This window comes from Silene latifolia, chromosome Y (genome assembly GCF_048544455.1).
Source record: "Silene latifolia isolate original U9 population chromosome Y, ASM4854445v1, whole genome shotgun sequence".
NCBI classification, from domain to species: domain Eukaryota; kingdom Viridiplantae; phylum Streptophyta; class Magnoliopsida; order Caryophyllales; family Caryophyllaceae; genus Silene; species Silene latifolia.
In genome coordinates this window covers 281,196,898-281,216,775 of record NC_133538.1, presented here as the reverse complement: position 1 = coordinate 281,216,775, position 19,878 = coordinate 281,196,898, and the positions used below count along the sequence as shown (strand labels likewise).

Below are 19,878 nucleotides of genomic sequence, written 5' to 3'. Positions count from 1 at the left end.
ATGTCGAATGGCGCTTTCTCATTTTTTTTTTTTTTGTAAAACCATGTTACATGTGAAATCATAAAACTAAAGATACTTTAAATTCATACTCCCTCTTATTGGGGGTTTTCTTCCCCTTTGATGTGGGCACAAGATTTTAGGAGTTGATTACAGAATGAATAAAGGAGGATGGTGAGGTTTGTGGATTGTAGAGAGGAATTAATACTTTGGAATTAAATAAGGAATTGTGAGTTAGGTGGGGTTTGGTGATAGAAGAGATGGATGAATAAAATAAGAGTAAAAGTTGGGTGGAGTTTGGTAATAGGAGAGAGGGATGAATAAAATAAGAGTAAAAGTTTCCAAAATAAGAAAGGGAAAGAAAACCTGAATAATCCGTTTAAGGAAATAGGGTAGAAAATAGTGAATAGGAGGGAGTACTATTTACTCTAATAAATTACAGAGTCATACAACTGGATATTTTTATACACAAAGAATATTAGTTCAAGTAACATGTTCCAAACTTCCAATAAGTGCCCCCTAGGGTTTCCTTGGGAGGGTGTCGCCCCTAGGGTTACCTAGGTTTTTTGCCCCCTAGTACAGGGTTTTCTGCCTCGTTTTTCTACAAAATCTTGTTTGATCTACAACATAACGTCGTTTCTACAATCTTCTCTTTGGTTTTTTGGTGAATTTTTGCACGAATTTTGCTTGTGGTGTTTCTATGGCCTCCTCTAGGGCTATACAGCAGATTAATCTGAATTCTCTAGTGGAGGACGAAGTCGATGGTGATGAGCGAGAGGAGCGTTATGTGGAAGTGGAATGGGTGGTGGATGATACTGAAACGGTGGAGGAGGTCGGTTTATGTGTGGTAGGGAGACTATGGACGGACAAAAACATTAACATGAAGGCGTTACTTGACACTATGATAGGAGCATGGAAAACACCGGAGAGAGTTGTGGGAGAGGTTGTGGACAAGCAGCGGAAAATTGTCACGTTTAAATTCAATGGTGCAGAAGACAAGAAGAGGGTGCTTGAGGAGCAACCATGGCATTTTGAGCGTCACGTACTTATACTCTCAGAACTCATGAACGAAGCGGTTCTAGCAGAGGTACCTTTATTCTTTTCTCCTATATGGATTCGTGTATATGACTTACCCATAGGGGGAAGAATGAATATGGAGAATGCCATAAATTTGGGCAATGTCATGGGGTCCTTTATGTCAGTTGACCACTCAGTTAACCCATCAATAAACAGGTCGATGAGAATTAAAGTGGTTATCAATGTCCGTAAACCTTTGATTGATGGGATCACTATGAAGGGAAGAGGGGGAAAAACAGTGGAGAGTGTGTGTGATCTATGAGGGGCTTCCCATATTTTGTTACGTCTGTGGACATTTAGGGCATGGGGAGAAGGATTGTAGTGAAAGGAAGGGACTGGTGGGAGAGGGGAGGAAGTTTGGGGAGTAGCTGAAGGCATCCCCGTGGAGAGTGGTGAGGAGCACAAGCCCTGAGGATAGTAAAGGTGGTTCATGTGCAAAGAAATTATTCAGGGATGAGGAGAGTGGCAGTGGGGAGGAAAAGGCGTTGGGGCATATGGTAGACATGTTAAGGAATGTCTCTCTGACAGGGAAGCCAATGGTTGAGGAGTCGAGGGGGAAGGAGGTTAGTACTATGCGTGGGTGCGACAGGGGAATGTGTGACCAGCATCTCCCTAACTAGGAAGTCCATGTGAGTGAAGGAGTTATTGAGAGGTCAGTAGGCACGGGTAGGAATGAAGGGACAGGATCTCAGAGAAAATTTGTTAAGGTGAAGAGAGGGATCCCAAAGAACCTGAGTGGGGGTAGGGAGAAGGAGGAGAGGTTTGAAGTAGTGGGGGAGAAGAAGAAAGGGAGTGGAGAGGATGATGACGCAGAAGATGAGGGGGAGGGTGTGAAGAGGTTTAATTGTGGAGACTTAGGACACGTTTCTAATCATTTGAAAGTAGCGGATGCTGGCGGAGTCCAGCACCGCGAACAACAATGAAAACCTTAAGCTGGAACTGTCAGGGGTTGGGCAATCCCTGGACAGTTAATACCCTGCGAGATTGGTGTTGGAGGGAGGTCCCGAACATTATCTTCGTCTTGGAGACAATAATGAGTGAGAGAGAACATCATGATAGAGGTAGAGAAGGTGGGCTGGGCATGTGGTGGAGGGATATTAATGCGGAATTGATATCCTATGACAATAACCACATCATGATAGAGGGGAAGGATGATAATGGGGTTCCACGATGGAGGGCGGTGGGGATCTATGGGTGGCCTGAGGGTGAAAATAAACATAAAACTTGGAGTCTTGTGAGGTTCTTGTGTAGTAGGACTGAGATTCCGATCCTTATGTTTGGTGATTTTAATGAAATCCTTAGTCCAGAGGAGAAGGAGGGGGGAGCCTGAGAGGGGAAAGACAGATGGATGCTTTTCGGGAAACTCTTGATGATTGTGCTTTAAGGGACTTGGGGTATTGTGGTAATAAGTTTACTTGGCAGAGGGGAAAATCGATGCGAACTTTTGTGAGGGAAAGATTAGATAGAGTTGTGGCAACGGATGCTTGGTGTGAGTTGTTCCCGACGGTGCAGGTGACAAACTTCCCTATCTATGCTTCAGATCATTTGGCTCTTATCATAAAGGAGTGTGGCAGTGAGGAGGGGCAGAGGGGAGGAAGGAAGCAGTTTTGTTTTGAGCCTTTTTGGCTCTCGGAGGCATGGTGCGGGGAAGTGGTTAAGGAGGCCTGGCCAGAATTGGAAGGGGAAAATGTTGAGGAGAGGATTCATGGATGCTCGGTGAAGCTCACCTCTTGGGCTAGTAGAACTTTTGGGGATATTAAGAGAAGATTGAGAGAGAAGGAGGATGATTTGATGCGATGGCAGAAGCGGGAACCGTCAACTGATATGTTAAATCGATGTCGGAGCATTGTTAAGGAGGTGGATGGGCTTCGAATGCAAGTGGAAACATATTGGTATACTAGGGCAAAACGTTTGGAGCTAAGAGACGGGGACAAGAACAAAACCTATTTTCATCACAAAGCAAAACAAAGACGTAAGAAGAATAGGATTGAGAGGCTTGAAGGGCCTGACGGGAGGGTTTGCACGGAGGAAAGGAAATTTGCGACATTGTTAAAGCATATTTTGGCGAGCTTTTTAGCACGAACAGTCCCGTGGGAATCGATGAGGTTATTAGGTGTGTGGAACCAGTCGTGACAACGGAGATCAACCAGTTCCTGGACAGCCCTGTAAGCGATGAGGAGATTAAGCAGGCGCTCTTTAATATGCATCCCCATAAGGCTCCGGGGCCCGATGGGATGAGTGCCCTTTTCTACCAAAGGTTTTGGGACATTGTAGGGGGGGAAGTCTGCACTCTGGTGAGGGAGTGGTGGGCGGGACGTGTGGATTTACGGAGCTTAAATGTCACTTCTGTTGTGCTAATTCCCAAATGCAATGCACCATCCTAGATTACGGAGTATAGGCCGATTAGCCTATGTAACGTCGTCTATAAAATCATCTCCAAGACTCTCGCAAACGGTTTGAAAGGTTTCTTGAATGGGATAATTACGGAGAACCAAAGTGCCTTCACACCGGGAAGATTGATCACGGATAATGCCCTCATAGCTTTTGAGTCGGTCCATACTATGAAAAGGGGAGGAGAAGGGCGTGGCGGAAATGTGGCTTTGAAGTTAGATATGAGTAAGGCGTACGATAGGGTAGAGTGGGAATTCTTAGAGGCGATGATGAAGAAGTTGGGGTTCTCGGATGGGTGGTGTCAAAGAATAATGTCGTGTGTTACATCGGTTACTCACTCTTTTCTGGTGAATAGGAAACCTACCGAGCTGGTGATACCAAGTCGGGGTATTCGTCAAGGAGACTCGATATCTTTTTATTTATTCTTATTTTGTGCAGATGCTTTCTCTTACTTACTCAGGGAGGCGGCGGAGAAGAAACTCATCCATGGATTGCGTGTGTGTCAAGGGGCACCCCGAGTCTCACACTTGTTTTTTGCTGACGACTGTGTTCTTTTTGCTAGGGAAAATTTGCCAGAATGCTCGAAAATAGCTGAGATTATTAGCATGTATGAAGGAGCATACAACAACAACAACAACAACAACATCAGAGCCTTAATCCCAAAATGATTTGGGGTCGGCTGACATGAATCATCCTTTCGAACCGTCCATGGGTGAACGCACGCCTCAAAATGCGAATAAAAAAGGGGAAGATAAAAGCATGTATGAAGGAGCATCCGGTCAGAAAATTAATTATGATAAGTCGGAGGTTGTCTTTAGCAAAAAAGTCACGGACAATAGCAAGGCGGCAATCCTGAATGCTCTAGGGGTTAGAGAAGTGGACAAATACGAGAGGTATCTTGGCCTCCCAACAATCATTGGAAGGTCAAAGAAGGCTATTTTTGCGGGCATCAAAGATCAGGTTTGGAAAAAGCTTCAAGGGTGGAAGGAAAGGATGTTATCTAAGTCAGGGAAGGAGGTGATTAATAGAGCAGTAGCCCAAGCCATTCCGTCATACATGATGAGTCTCTTTTTGCTCCCGGTTGGTCTCATTGATGAGCTTCATTCGATTATGGCAAGATTTTGGTGGGGATCGTCAGAGAGGGATCGCAAACTCCACTGGTGGTCGTGGAACAAGTTGCGCCAGCCTAAGAGTATGGGGGGAATGGGTTTTCGAGATCTTAGTGCGTTTAATCATGCCCTTTTAGCCAATCAATTGTGGCGTTTGCTCACCAACCCGGGTTCCTTAGTGGGTCGGATTTTTAAGGCTAAGTACTTCAAGAATAATACTATTCTCGAGGCAAGGAGAGGCTATGATCCGAGCTATGTATGGAGGAGCCTATGGAATGCAAAAGCTCTGTTATTGGACGGTATTCGCTGGCGTGTGGGAAATGGGAAGGACATAGGAGTTTGGGAGAAAGCATGGTTACCTGTAAAGCAGGGGATGGAATTCCAGCGCCAAATATGGAAACTGACCCGACCATGAGAGTGGAGGAATTCATTGACCCGGAAAGGAGAGCGTGGAGGGAGGAGAGGATTCGGGAAGTGCTTAATGGTAGGGATGCGGAGCTGGTTATTACTCTACCCATTTGTCGACGAGCAAAGAAAGACCAAGTGTACTGGTGGCCGAATAAAGACAAGGAATACTCATTAAAGTCGGGTTATTGGTTGGGTAAGAGGGCAGCATCACCGGTGGCTGAGCTTAACGCGACGGCGAATGTGGCGATGTTATGGAAACATATTTGGAGAGTGCAAGCTCCACCAAAGCTGCAGCACTTCGTATGGCGTGTTTGTGCTAACATCCTTGGAGTTCGAGCAAACTTGGTTCGTCAGCACTGTGGAACGGATTCGCTGTGTGGTTTGTGTAATGAAGGGGAGGAGATTGTCACGCATGCACTCTTTGAGTGTGGTTGGACTAGGGAAGTGTGGGAGGCATACGGGTTTGGGGTGCTCCTGACAGAGGCTCCGGTGGGATCATGTGCGGGAGTTGTGCAGTGGGCCCTTATGAAGCTGCATAGGGAGGATGGAGTACGTTTCCTGGCCATTGCGTGGGCTATTTGGTATGTTCGGAATCTGAGGACCTTTGATGAGGAGAGTCCTAATGCTGCGGTGGTGATAATGGGGATGCTTAGGATGGTCGAGGATTACGCACATTACAGGCGGGAGCTGAGTACGGGTTCTCAACCTCAGAATCAGAGCGAAGGAAGTTCGTGGATGCGGCCCATGGATGGTGTCATCAAATACAACACAGACGCGGCAGTGTTTGGCAATGGCGAGATTGGTTTGGGGGTGGTGGGACGAGATGCAGAGGGGAAAGTTTTGGTGGCGGGATGTAGACGGGTCAGAGCGCAATGGGAACCAGAGATAGCGGAGGCAAAGGCTTTGGATTTTGGAATCGAAATAGCAACAAGGATGGGGTCGAGAGAGGTAATAATGGAAACTGACGCGAAGCTGATCATTGATGCCGTGAAGTTTAGCAGAGATACGAGAAGCATTCGAGGGTCGTGTATTGCCGATATTACTTACTTTGCAAGGTCTTTTACGAGTTGTGTTTGGTCTCATGTGAAGCGAGGGGGGAATACTGTTGCTCATAATGTGGCTAGATTGTGTTTGGTAGTAGGTGAACGTGTGTACTCTGAAAACTTTCCGGATGCTATTTTGACATTAGTGGAGATTGATTTAATATAAGTTACCCTCGTTTTCCCTCAAAAAAAAAAAAAAAAAAAAAAAAAAAAACTTCCAATAAGTGCCATGTACAACGCTTTTACACGAAATTAAATCAAAATCATTGTCCATTAAATCAAAGACACCTTAGCTGGCCCCTCTTACAAATGATGATACGGAGTAATCACAAATTCTCATTTAAAATAAAAAATTATCTATTTTAAGCTTTTTTTTTTTCAGACATCTATTTTAAGGTTAATTACACAAAAATCTGTTACACTGGCCTGGCAACAAATTTCTAGAACTTCAAGACTTATACACTGTCAAGCACGAATTATTACATATTAGGGTAAAAATGGAGGTACCTAGACATTAGGGTCGTGGGTTTAAATCCCCTTCGCCCATATATTGTACTAACATTACGCCTCATTTTACACACACAAAAAAATCTTGCAAATGGCAATAATATTTTCAAAATGTGTATATATATTATCAATATATGAAAGAAAAGAATGGTAGATATATAAAATAAAATAAAATCTCGTTCCTAAGGTGAGGAGGAAGAGATTGTAACGTCATCTTCAATCCACTCGAAACTAGGCTCACTCCAAGACCTAGGCATTAATCCAAACTTAAAAAACAACACCATTTCTAGTACCTCAAATACCTTATTTTCATCCAAGTACTTGTTCCATACGCCACTTACTATACAATAGTTACCATTATAAGGAGGACGATGGTGTGCTGCATGTTGCGACCGCGACACCAACACTCCTACGTCTTGTAGCGCCACAACAATTTGGGGTAACTTGCTTTTTGTTGAATGGGCCCATGCATGCAATTGCTGGCTAAACATAATGCAACCCGCGAAGGATCTGACAAAGGCCAATTGGGTCGGGTCATGGAGGATGAGGTCTATGGGTAGGACCGTGAATGTTATGACCCGGGCTAAGGCGTGTAGATTGTTAGCAAATTGGCGCTTTGTAATGGTCCAAGGCCACTTGTGATGTCCTTGAAAGGCCTCAATTTGGGCTCCTACTAATGGGGTTTTGGGCCCACCATAATTGTCTATTCCCCAATGGTAAACTCCAGACCCGAGATCCGCTAATATGTACCCGGCTAAGCCCGATAATATGGTTTCGACCCAAATATGGGACTCTGTTGTGGCGGCTAGTGACTTGGCTAGCGCGATGAGTAATGTTGTACACCCGCTAGTTACCCATGCTCGGTGTGTCCATGTTGATTTTAGGGACGGGTCATTTGGCCTTGGAGCGGTAGATGTCGTAGGTTTTGGATTGAGAATTAGTCGTGTTTTGTTTGGGCCAGGTTTTGTAGTAGTTATGATAGAGCAATGGACCCGGTATGAAGAATGGGTATTTAAAACGCTTTTGCGAGCGTAATGGGATGATTTAAGGAGACGATTTTGTTGAGGAAGGATAGACATTGAGAATTTAGTTGAAGGATGTCTTAAGCTAGCTAAGAAATGTATATATTCTTTGAATAAAGTTGGTTTTCGAAATGTAAGGGAGAAGAAATAAAGAAAAAGGTTATGGTTTGTGTTGATCAAAGGAATTTTATGGAGGAGAAGAGCATTTGCGTAGGAGTGTTGAGTGTCATATGTAAGATAAGTATTTGGTGGGTTGTGCATCATTCATTTCTTATGGTTGGACTTGGATGTAAGACATGGACCATGTTAATTGTGAGCCAACTTATTATGTTTTTTATTTTTTGTATTTACTTCGGTTTTTTTTAAGAAAAAGGTTCATAAATAATTAAAATAAATACGTCTCGTATCATATAAATGTAACCAATGTTTATAATCAGATAATTTAGTTTTACATTATATTAATACTATGTTTACTACAAATACAAGTTAAGGTGAAATTTAAAAGTCTTGGGGTAGGTTTGTTATTAACTTATAGCCTCTATGGCTATGTATATATTTGCTTCACCATCAATCCATCATTCGAGAAATAGTTGCCTCTTGACTCTTGTTGCCTTCTTGTAAGCCTTAATCGTATTGCTTTTCATCTAGCCATAATTAAAAACCACATTAATATGCATAATTGCAGATACATATAAGCAGTTTAGTTTTGAATAAATCGGAATGTCGAAATCCCTACCAATCACTATGATAGTCTACAGAAAAGATTAAAGTGAAATCGACACAAGATTATGAATACATACGTTTTCGCCATGATGTTCTCTTTAGACGGTTGTCTCTCGGTGCGTCCGTGGTTGTCCCTGAACAAGGTAGTAAAAATTATTAACAAAAAAGCCAAGGCTTACACAAACACAATAATGTTACATTCCAATTATTAGAACTCACTCACTTGTTAATGAATAAACTAAGCCTGCTTGGTCTGTTCTTGGTCCATCGAGCGAGGCGTATCCAAAGACGTCGGGCAGAAATAGCGAATCTAATTTTTGTTGTTGTAAGATTAGCTCCCAACTCTGTTGTAAGATTTGCTCATAACTCCAATGTGGGCGGGTTGTTTCTTGAAAAACTTTATTATCGTCAGAGGAAGATTTAAATCCGTAGACCCACATGTATCTTAGGGGTTGTTTGGTTGCCCTCTTAAATCATGGGAAGTAGAAATTCCCATGAATTGCTTAAATATGATGTTGTTTGGTTGCCCATTTCATGAGAATTAGAACTTCCCAGGAACTTCATTCCTCCATAACGTAGGAAGTTCTACCTTTCCCACCCCTGTAAGTCTGAACTTCCCACATGAATTCATTTCCCACATGACAACCAAACAACATTTTTACAATTCACATGAATTACAAATTCACATGAACTTAACTTCCTAGGAACTTTATCTTCCCATAGTGAACCAAACAACCCCTTAGAGAAGCAAGTTGCGATGCCGCAATCGCCAAGCCATGCCCAGTGAAAGAACAATCCTTGATTTCAAGCTTTTTGAGACTTGGACATCCCGTAGAAAATGTGATTAAAGCGGTGTCGGTTTCACCAAGACCACCAAATATCATGGATTTTAATTTTTGACCGTATTGGCCGATGTATCTAAGACCAATATCGGTTAGGCCTCCAGGTTTGAGTTGAAAGGCAAACCTTGTCAGGTTTGTATAACCTTGTAGAAGGGATCGAACGCCATCATCAAGAGGTAAATCAGCACATTTACGTTTCCACATGACAAGACGAAAATCATTCAAATCTTTGAGATTTTCGCCTATACGTGCCAATGTTTCATTTGTCATGTGGTTTACATGAGCAGCGAGGAATCCTAACTCTCGACATTAACGCCTTTTCGATCTAGTCGTTCTTCAATCCGAAGTCTTTTCAAACTCTTACAACAATGTCCCACAGTTTCAAGCCCAACATCTCCAATAATGTTTGAAGTCTGTTACAAAAAAAACATTCAACAAATATGATTAAAAAAAACACTCCCAATTACAATAAATAAATCATTGGAAAGGGAATCAATTATGAGCAACTAAAATAAACATAAAAACTGTAGAAAAAGGTGTGTATCTTAATATGTTATACCTCCAAAATCTGTAAATTGGGACATCTACTTATGATATCACAATGGCCTTGACCATCAAGGAATGAATGTCGTAAATCCAACTTGTGCAATGAATTTACTACCGGAATTACCATCGACATATGACGGCTTTGAAAAAAGGTGAGATTCACACTAGCCAATTGATCCGGCAATCCAAAATTATCATAATTGTGATTCGCATTCAGTGAGCCTCCACAAAACTCCCTCAATTTGGGCACCATACGAATAAAGTCTTGGAGATGTTTGACATCGATATTATTCACTGGTACACTAGTCAGCGGGCATTTTCTCGCAAGGAACTCGAGATCTTTAATGGCAATATTCGTTAAGGAAGTCTTATAAAACTTCAATGGCTCGAGAGAATTGTTATTGTGTAACGCTAACTCGTGAAGCCAATCTTCTTCATTTTTATACGTAATTTGGCTTCCTTCCAAATAAAGTGTTTTCAAGTTCCTAAAACACGAAACAAATATTACGAAAATGAGTCTTAATAGCGTAGGCATCCCTTGTCACCTATCTTTAATTTTATAGGAAAATCAAGATGGCGTAGAGAGGAGAATGATTTAAAGGTTTTAAGGCTCGTCTCATTCATTTCTTTTATTTCAATATTAGTAGTCAATCCAAATTAGATTCAAAGCCTATCAATATCATAAAACAGATAAGGAAATAAAAACAGGACAAAAAGCAAACTATATATATATATATATATATATATATATATATATATATATAGGGAGAGAGAGAGAGCTGGGATCCGGTGAGAACGACCATTCGGTGCAAACGGTGAGAACGACCTAGAATAATAGGATTGTAAACAAAAAATAACACGGGCTCACCTACGTGATTAACCTGACAAAAAAATCCAAAACATCTTTTTCTCTCTCTACTTTCCAAAACTTTTCCCCCAAAAAAAAAAAAAAAAAGAATTCCGCGAAAAACAACGAAAATTCCGCGAAAATCATCAAACTACAGCGGCCAAAATTGACGAAATTGATCATAATCAATGGCGTTGATCATCTAATGGATGTACGATTATGGTATTTTTCTCATTGATTTTGTGTGATTGATGCATGCACACTCGATTTTGTGATTTCGATTGGCGTTCCAGTATTATTCTAATAGTAGAAAACTATGGATGTTGAGGGTACTAGCGAATTGGGGGAACATACTGATGCGATTGTTCCAGCTATTAGCAATGATATCGCACAATCATCATCTCATCTAGGTATGTACATATGCAAATCAGTTGATATAACCTTTTTTATAAATTGTTTCATTAAAATCATCTGATTGATGTATCTGTTGATATATTTGATGCGTATTCATACTAATTTAAGCATAGGAAGACAGATTATTACGCTTGCTGATCATGTTTCATTAGCTTGTTTGGTATTGTAAATCGATGAGTCTGAAGGATAAGAACAGTTGTCTTACCAGTCTGGTTAGTGTATGTGGGCTGCAAATTGTTTGAGAGTTTGTTAAACTAATCGATATCCTAGAGTATTCTGTGTAGTTCAATATCAAGTATGTTAGTATAATTGATGCAACTGTCTTATATGAAAAGTGTACCTGGTAGAATAACGAAACAGCCCTTATTTAACCAATGTATAGTTAGATGGTGTTGCATATATGATTAGCGTATCCATTAGTATAATTGATGCGGTTGTGTTTTTCAGCAGCGTATTTAGAATTATAATTAAGGTGATTGGTGTATATGGACGTCTACATTAAGTAGTCAGTTATAAAAATACGATATGTCAGCGATCAGTCACAAATTTCTGTGTTAAGTTCTGTGGATTTTTGTTTTCTAAATGATTTTGTGCTTCTGAATTAATTAGGGTACCTGAAATTATATTTGTTGCATATCAGTTATTTGAACTCTCTACTTATACCCATACCGTTCTACTATATAGCGTGCATAGATGCAGGCTCACCAATCATCGAGACAACCTCTAAGGAAAGAATACCTATATGTGCGCCAGAATTGAAACCTGTTTTGGGTATAGTTTTTGATAAACTAGAGGATGGGCTAGAATTATATAAGACTTATGCTGCTAATTCTGGATTTAAAACGAGAAAGTCGACACAACGAAACATATATGGGGTGGTGATGACTAAATATTGTGTGTATAGTAAGGCTGGTAAAAGTAAACCTAGAGGGAAGGTAAAAATTGAGACAGAGGACTAGAATTTCATGTAGTGCAAAGATTTTTCTTCGAAGAAATGAAAAAGGACAATATGTGATTGCTGACTTTCATGGAGGTCACATCCACCTTCTCTCAACTCCAAACACAGTGGTGCATTTGACCGAGTCACGAGAATTAACCCTTATACATAAAACTATGATTGTTGAGAATTCTAAAGTGAATAAGGGGCCTGTGCAAAGCTTTAGGATGTTTAAATAGTACGTGAAAGGATATCAAAATGTACGGGCATCACTCGAGGATTTCAAAAAAATTTGGAGAGATGTGAAAAATTTTATTAAAGGGTACGATGCTCAAATGATGATTGAGAATTTCATGCACAAGAAATCCATGTGTAGTTCTTACTACTTTGATTTTGATGTTGATGATCGTGGACGACTATCTAGGGTTTGTTGGTTTGACCTTATAGCTATAAAGAATGACAGTCCCTTTGGTGATATGACATCTTTTGACACGACATTTAATATGATCTGGAAAACGAATGTTCAGTCAAACACAAAAGGATCTGGAAAACGAATGATGTCCCAAAAGGAAAAGGCTACGAAAGAACACAACAAAGCGCCCAAAAAATGCAATGCTTGTGGAGAATTAGGATTCCATGATAGTCGGAATTGTTCTGGTAGAGTATGATTCCATCGTACAGGTACGCTATTAATTTTGGTGCATTCGTTATTAGAGAATATGGATAGTCCCATTGGTATAGCACATAACCCTCACTCTCTAGTTATCCAAGTCTAAAACTTGCCTTTGACAATTTCGCTTGGTACAAGCAGCTTATTCAAATGGATAGTCACAAATGAAAATATTAGCATGGCTCACAGAGATTTTGAATTGTTGTTGACATCACTGTTGAATGGCATATTACTGCTATCTAGTCGACTTACAGTTGAATTGCCCTCCTCGTCAGCCTTAGGAATAATTTGTTGTATGGTATTTGAATAAGGAATAATATTGTTGTATCTAATAAAATTTGTAACCTTTAATTTTTGATAGCCTTTATTCGTTTCAGGATTGAACAACGAAAAGAGTTGCGGATTACAGACACAAAGATAATGATTAATGGCAGAAGGATTGGAGACTTCATTTTTTGATCTGTTTTATTTGATTTTTGTTCAATTTTTTTTTTATATTTCCTTTTTAATTTTTTATATTTATTTTTTATTCTTCTTATATCACAAACTACTGGCGTATCTTCATGGATTATATGTGCATTTGTCAAGACGTAGTGTAACTGCCAGGATTGTGAAATGGAAACACTTGTTTATGCATGTTAACCAATACAATACATGGATGATCATTCATAGGTTCTTCTATAAAGAGTTATTGAATTTTCTTATTATTGCTATGTGAATGTGTAAAAGTGTTCTGTCAGCTATTTTCATTAACTGACGATTTCATTTTCAAACAACGAAAAAAACGTGTTCACTAGTTGGTGAGTTGTGTAAATATATTTACTGGGTTGTATACACATAATAAATATATTTACACACGTAGCGCCTAATTCGAGGTTGCTTAGATTAACACGGATACACTTGTTTGTGAGCTTATGTGAAAATAAAAAAAGCGTGTATATTAACATGATTGTTGCACATGATTTACGTGAAAAGCGTACCTAGTAGTATTCTGAGTAAAAAAATAGCGTAAATATTAATAAACGATGATTCGAAGTTGAAATTATGGAATCCTTTAACTAATGAACATTCAGTTATTCAATTGAGAGTAAATATCATACTTGAGTATGTAAATGATTTTGACGTATCTGGAAATATAATTGGTCTGTGTCAGTTTTAAGATGGCGTAACTAGTAACATAATTCCTGCATACCAGTTATAAGCCAACATTCGACAATGAACCAAGGCCAGAGTTACACCTTTATTATCTCCAAAAAGTATTTAAAACAAAACCGTCAACCAAAAAACCAGAATGTGTAACCATTCTTGCACATTGCCAACTCCAAGTAAGTTGGATTATCCAAAATGATGTCTAGCAAATTGGTATAAAAGTTGGTCCACTTGACACAACTCTTGAACAAGATCAGATTACATTTTTCATTACACCTCTAGACAAACCACAAACATGAAAAAATCGGTCAAAATGAGGGACCATGCCCTACCATTACACATTGCCGAGTTAAGAACATCTGAGCATTCGTGAAAATATATTCTAGACAATTATGCCATGCAGCAAAATGACATAAACTAGTGTTTAATGGACATAGCGGTTGAATAGGCTCAGTTTGCCTTTACATGACACACCAATAATAAGTCCTATTTTAGACCATTACGCCTTCCAGAAAATGAACCACACGTACTCCTTGGTTGATTGCTAGTAGCCACACATCTTCCCAACAAACACTTGTCGTCCATTAAAAACTCTTCATATCAAACAGAATAATTAAAATTTGATAACCCATGATTTAAATGGTTGTATTAAGGTAAAACTGGAAATAGGGGGAACAAATAAATGAATAAAATATAAGACCTCTCTCTGATTCTCTTGCCATCGTAACAAGCTTAACGCAACTGTCCTTCGGAATGAAGGCAAACCCTTGAAATTGCTTGCAGCTGTCTACAGGGATCGGTCACGGCCAGCCTCTAACCACTTCAGTACATAGACACCGCAATCGTGTCTTCACAAGCATAGCGACAATAATTAACATTAAAAGCTGACTGAATGGAAATAACTGATGATAACGATAGTGGAAAGGATTAAGAATGATGAACTTACAGGTTTGACTGTTGAGGAACATTAAGAGTCTAAAATGGAAAGAGGGGAACACCTACAAAGCTTTTGTACCCTTTGGAACGACATAAAATCGTAGTGACATTGCTAACCTAAACAAGGAGAATAAAAATGAACCTACTAGATATGGAGAAAACAGAACAAAATTATATAGTCAAAAAGATAGTAACTAATGATATGTACCACGTCCGTAGCGATCTCTGTATCAGGCCGAATATCCTTGGTACGTAGTGAGTTTAAGATATAGTTCATCTTCTCCTCCATATCATACACGACAAGAAACCAGTGGTTATCTTCTATAATGGGTATAAACATCTGTAAGCCAAATTAAAAAATTTTGTAAGATGACTAAATTTAGGTTTATATTCAAATAGACAAAATGAAGTTATTAGATATCCAAAGAAAACAGATGGTGTACTTACAGCTTTAACACACGTCCCATCGTTTGACATATAGAATGTTTTAATATAATTGTGACCAAGTGTTCTATCTCGCTGTGGATTAAGGTGCTGCAATGAACAAAAAATCCCATCATATTCTTATGACACATTATTCGTTAAAAAATTGTTAATTGAGAAACAGCTAAAAAAAATATACTAACTCGTGCGGTTGTTGGGATATACAACAATTCTGGCTTGAGTAAAGTTGAATAGATCCCGAACATATCAATTACCTAAAATGAAATGTTCTTTTATACTAAATAAAAATACTAAGAGACAAATGTGGTCTTAATAAAATGAAAATATACCATATCAGCGACCCATTTCCGAGGCCTCAAAGAGGACATGCCTTCTTTTGTTACTTGCCCAAAGTTTGTCACAACTACTGCATCACTACAAAATCAAATATACGTTATATACAAAAAAGTCAGTATGTGGAATTCACAAAAAAGTCAAAAATTCAAGCTGATATTGTAAGCATATTATTACTATTTAGCTGTATCTCCCTCTGATGGAAGGAACACGTAATCCAAGAGCTGCATATCAGAATATACCACTTGTTGTTCAACCGCTTGCTTCCTTTATAAGATGGATGAAAACACATAATTGGTTGATATCAAAAAACACTAACAGATCATGAACATTTATACTAATTTTAAATGTTTGCTTACCCAGCCTTGACGTTAGGACGCCATGCAGCTATCGAAACTTGTTGTGACAGATCATTCTGGGCACATAAAAGGAGAGGAAAACAATATTTCAACTTCTGCCTAAAAAGGATCTTGCCAACTGAAGCTGCTGGCCTAACCGGTAAAGTGCAAGATATATTACATTTTTATTGTGGTTAATGTAACTACTGAAGTATATAGCGTATTTAGGCAACAAAAAGACGTAACTTACATTTATGAATTGTGTCTTGAGCATTTTACGACAGCCTGTATATATCTCCATGTAACACATCAGGTAAATGCCATCATCCACAATATCAAGCACATGTGACTTGGGTACGAACTCTTCACATTTGAAAAAGCATCTTTATCTGAATCGCTCGAACGAGGGATCATGACGCAACGAATAAAGTCCCTCTAAAAAAAGGGCAAACAAAAATTAGCAAACATGTTTGGAGAACTAATTAGGCATCATCGTTTGAACACTTAAAAGGGTCTTGAAAATCAAATGCTCACCACCATATGGACATATTCAGCGAAGTCTACTGATTTAGGTTGCATTGGGTGGATGACCTCAATCTTACGGGCAATAAAGTTGACACAGATCAGGAGCGGCTCACGAAGTGTGAAAGAAAAAATCATCTCGATGTCGAAAAACATATATGTTCCTTAGTGAACACACAAAAAACGGCCAAACATGCTAATTTAACTTTAGATGCAATAAATATCTTGGAAGCTCACCAGTTTCACTTTATCATACTTGGTGATATCTTCACATATAATTCCCTATTTAAAAAACAAAAACGTAAAAATTTAAACACAGGAAAAAAGCAAACACGTCTTTAATCAATCTAAAAGCAGAGCATAAGACAACTTACATTGTGAGCAACGAACGCGTACAATCGTAAAGAGGAGAAGGCAGCTCTTATTTCCTCTCTCTTATTCAAAATACTTGCCCATACATTGACTACATTTGCAGCTATCTTTGTGTTGTCAATAAAGGTCTTTAAATCACATTGTCTTAGCTGGAAACGGTGATTCCGGAACAGTAGCTCACTGAAACAAAAAGATAACAGGTAGGTCTAGTCAGAGTTATATATACGATATAAGAGGTTATAGGTACGCTTGACAATTAACGCAACTTAGCTGTCAAATCAAGGTAATAATATGAGATGTAAATACAGATCAAGGAACCAATATGAGTTGTACCTCTCATCAGATCCATCCCTAAACACCAAGTCAGAAACATCCCTCTCGGATTGGCTCAAGTCAGCAAGCATGGATATATTCCGTTGAACATAAGGTGACTTGAATATATGTGGAACAATGATATCCCTCTTATTATCTGGTTTTGCCACATTATGAACTGACTTAGAAGAGTTTAACGGGAATCCATGAGTAGGTTCAGTTCGGGGAGAAGCAACAAGTTTGTTGGGAGGTCCTTGTGAACCATAGGAATACGATATGTCTTGAGACTGAAAAAGGTTGAATGTCGGACACTCAGGAGCAACATGTCTTCTCTTTGGTGCAGCAGGTTCATTGAACGCGTTACTTAACGCGATAGCCGCTGCCACAAAAGCAGGGTCATTCCAACATGGGTCATCATTAGTACCCTCTGCTGAAGATGTGCCCCGAACACCGTGTTTCTCAGAGTCTGACCTACCAACTGTAGCGGTCGTCTCGTGAGCAACATGGAGTGTAGGGTGTACATCTGAATTCTTGGCAGTACCGGGATCATTGTTGCGAATGTCATTGCAACCAACAGTGGGGTCAACTTTACCGTAGTCTACATTTTCCCCAACCCATGCCTCAGGGATAACAGGTGGTGTCAACTAAAACCCGCCTAGTAAAGAATCTGCGATGGCAGAAAGCTGGCCGACAACTACAAAATTTGGCATTATAAGTTTAACACTGTTGATTGCATCTGCAAAGTTTTGAAATGCAGTAGCAAGGGCTTTCGCTATGGTTGTCATCCTCACAATACAAGTACTGACACATGTCATGTTATCATCACGATTTTCGGGCTCATTGTTGTTGGGCGCATCATTATCATTCTCGACGACATCTTGCTCCATCACAACATCAGGTTGTGGTCTGGTATTGCGTTCCACAAACCCAGACCCAAAGCACCCGGGATGCTTTACCAACTGGTTATCAACGAACCCAGAACCAAACCGACGAGCTTCCTTTTTTTCTTTAGATATACGAAAATATATCGCATCCTTTGTGCATGTGCATAATGTTGGGAACACGCGGTCAACTGTTCTAGCTTTGAAAACTGACCTATCCAGATAAATGAAGATTAGAACCAGTATAGGTCCTCTATAAATCTTCTTGCAGCCCGCTTTGTCTTCCTTTTCTTTATCAGCCCACCACTGTTGGACACTTGCAATTAAGTTTCTTCGGGTGAAGTCGCACCAGTCCATATGTGTTATAAGAGAGACATCCCTCAAACACTTGAGTATCCGAATACTTGGGACGTTACCCTTAACTCCCATAAGTAAAGCAGACACGATAAACACAATAAAATTTCTCTTAAAATCCACCCCACCTTGTCTTTGTTCAGCCATCTTAGACAAGATATGGCTATTGGTCACTTTGTCAACACCCTCATATTGGGATTTCCATTCATTAACCAACTCTACAAACACTTCAGTCTACTCAAATTGGGTCGCTTGTGAGATTGCTATCTCACCCATGGGTAACCCTGTGGCTAGATGAACATCTTCGTCACGAATAGGGAGTTGCATGTTTAAGAGAGAAGACGTGAATGGATCAAAGTTGGAAACAAGCTAGTACGCCAACTGCCCAGGGAGCATGTCAGTCTTAAGAGACAAGATGCCTCCAAATCCCATATCCTGAATATCTGAAATCTAATTATCAGACAAACCACTATTGATGAATTGTAAGAGAAGTTTGGGATTCATTCTTGTCTTTAATACCGGGAAATCATCGGTAGAATCAGAACCAGCCTGTTTTATACTTGTACTAGGGGCTTCTTGATGATTACTTGGGCCACCTACATTTAACATAGATGGTTCTGGCCTAGATCGCTTCATTATTACACCTGCATTCATGGAAGATATAGCTGGAAATAATTATGACGTACCTAATAATCACTAAAATGCAGCAACGTATACGATGATACAAATAAAAAACGGAGTGTCTTTTTTTTTTTTTTTAGGACACCAGAAGTAATTGTATGCAATCATAGGACATCATCACCATCCTTAACAAGCCTAGTATGAAAAAAAATGATTCAGGCATCCGCAACATACAACTTTATTAATCAAAACTAGGTATCAATCCGCGGTCACACAGAAAACAGTACCTGTAAGCTAAATTAATGTAGCTAACACCTAATACAGTGCATCTAGAGCATGAATAACTCCCTAAGTGTCTAACACAAGTGGAACCCACAAAAACACCACCAACTGAATACAGATGAAAGGTAGTTTCATACAACATAAATACATATCACCACGCAACACACAAAATAAGGACGTACCTAGCGGAAAATTTAACATGACTACAACCCCTTATGACGTACCTAGCTGATACGGAGCCCTTGGGTGTATAAAAAATCAGTGAAAACTCACGAATATACAACTAACAATACACTACTGTAACCCATGAAATCTCACATCAAATGAAAGTCAAAACTTTACTGCTGTGAAATCAACATAACGAAGGTTACATGCAAGACTATTTTCAAGCAAAAAAAGTAAAATAACTGCTGGCATGCACAAATTGGATGAATATAACAGCACAAAGACAAAATCAAATGGTAAAAAATAGGGTTAATACAATACCTAACGGAAGAAATATAGGCAACGATGAACCTTAATTGAAACGGAAAAGCAACATGCAATCACCAGAACGTAATTCATACACAAATGAAATCAAAATATAACACAAACAGAAACAAAATTAAAAAATCATTTAATCGCAAAACAGCGAGAATATTACCTAATCGCAAAAACGCTCGACAATAAGAACAAAGACAACTGAACCTGCATTATTAATTTTAAGCACAAGGAGTAAAAATACGGAAAATAATTAAGCTCAATAACAAAATAATCAAAGAAATCGATGAATACAAATGAAAATTATGATCAAATTACACT

General features: G+C 39.4%; 4 protein-coding genes across 4 annotated transcripts; 2 read left to right on the top strand and 2 right to left on the bottom strand.

The window, feature by feature from the left end:
* The first annotated feature begins 2,418 nt into the window (after window positions 1-2,418).
* LOC141630795 (uncharacterized) lies at window positions 2,419-3,207 on the top strand. The gene has a single exon (XM_074443549.1). The coding sequence runs from the start codon at window positions 2,419-2,421 to the stop codon at window positions 3,205-3,207; it is 789 nt and encodes a 262-aa protein (XP_074299650.1).
* Window positions 3,208-4,224: 1,017 nt separating this feature from the next.
* On the top strand, window positions 4,225-4,989 carry LOC141630794 (putative mitochondrial protein AtMg00310). The gene has a single exon (XM_074443548.1). The coding sequence runs from the start codon at window positions 4,225-4,227 to the stop codon at window positions 4,987-4,989; it is 765 nt and encodes a 254-aa protein (XP_074299649.1).
* A 1,626-nt stretch (window positions 4,990-6,615) lies between these two features.
* Window positions 6,616-7,774, bottom strand: LOC141634036 (fatty acid desaturase 4, chloroplastic-like). The gene has a single exon (XM_074446355.1). It carries the CDS (start codon window positions 7,609-7,611, stop codon window positions 6,715-6,717), a length of 897 nt encoding a protein of 298 aa, XP_074302456.1. The 5' UTR covers window positions 7,612-7,774; the 3' UTR covers window positions 6,616-6,714.
* A 1,195-nt stretch (window positions 7,775-8,969) lies between these two features.
* Window positions 8,970-9,389, bottom strand: LOC141630793 (coronatine-insensitive protein 1-like). The gene has a single exon (XM_074443547.1). It carries the CDS (start codon window positions 9,387-9,389, stop codon window positions 8,970-8,972), a length of 420 nt encoding a protein of 139 aa, XP_074299648.1.
* Between the last annotated feature and the right edge of the window lie 10,489 nt (window positions 9,390-19,878).

Coding starts and splice junctions, on each gene's coding strand:
- LOC141630795 (XM_074443549.1), top strand. CDS start 2,419: ATGGATGCTTTTCGGGAAACTCTTGATGATTGTGCTTTAAGGGACTTG.
- LOC141630794 (XM_074443548.1), top strand. CDS start 4,225: ATGTATGAAGGAGCATCCGGTCAGAAAATTAATTATGATAAGTCGGAG.
- LOC141634036 (XM_074446355.1), bottom strand. CDS start 7,611: ATGTCTATCCTTCCTCAACAAAATCGTCTCCTTAAATCATCCCATTAC.
- LOC141630793 (XM_074443547.1), bottom strand. CDS start 9,389: ATGACAAATGAAACATTGGCACGTATAGGCGAAAATCTCAAAGATTTG.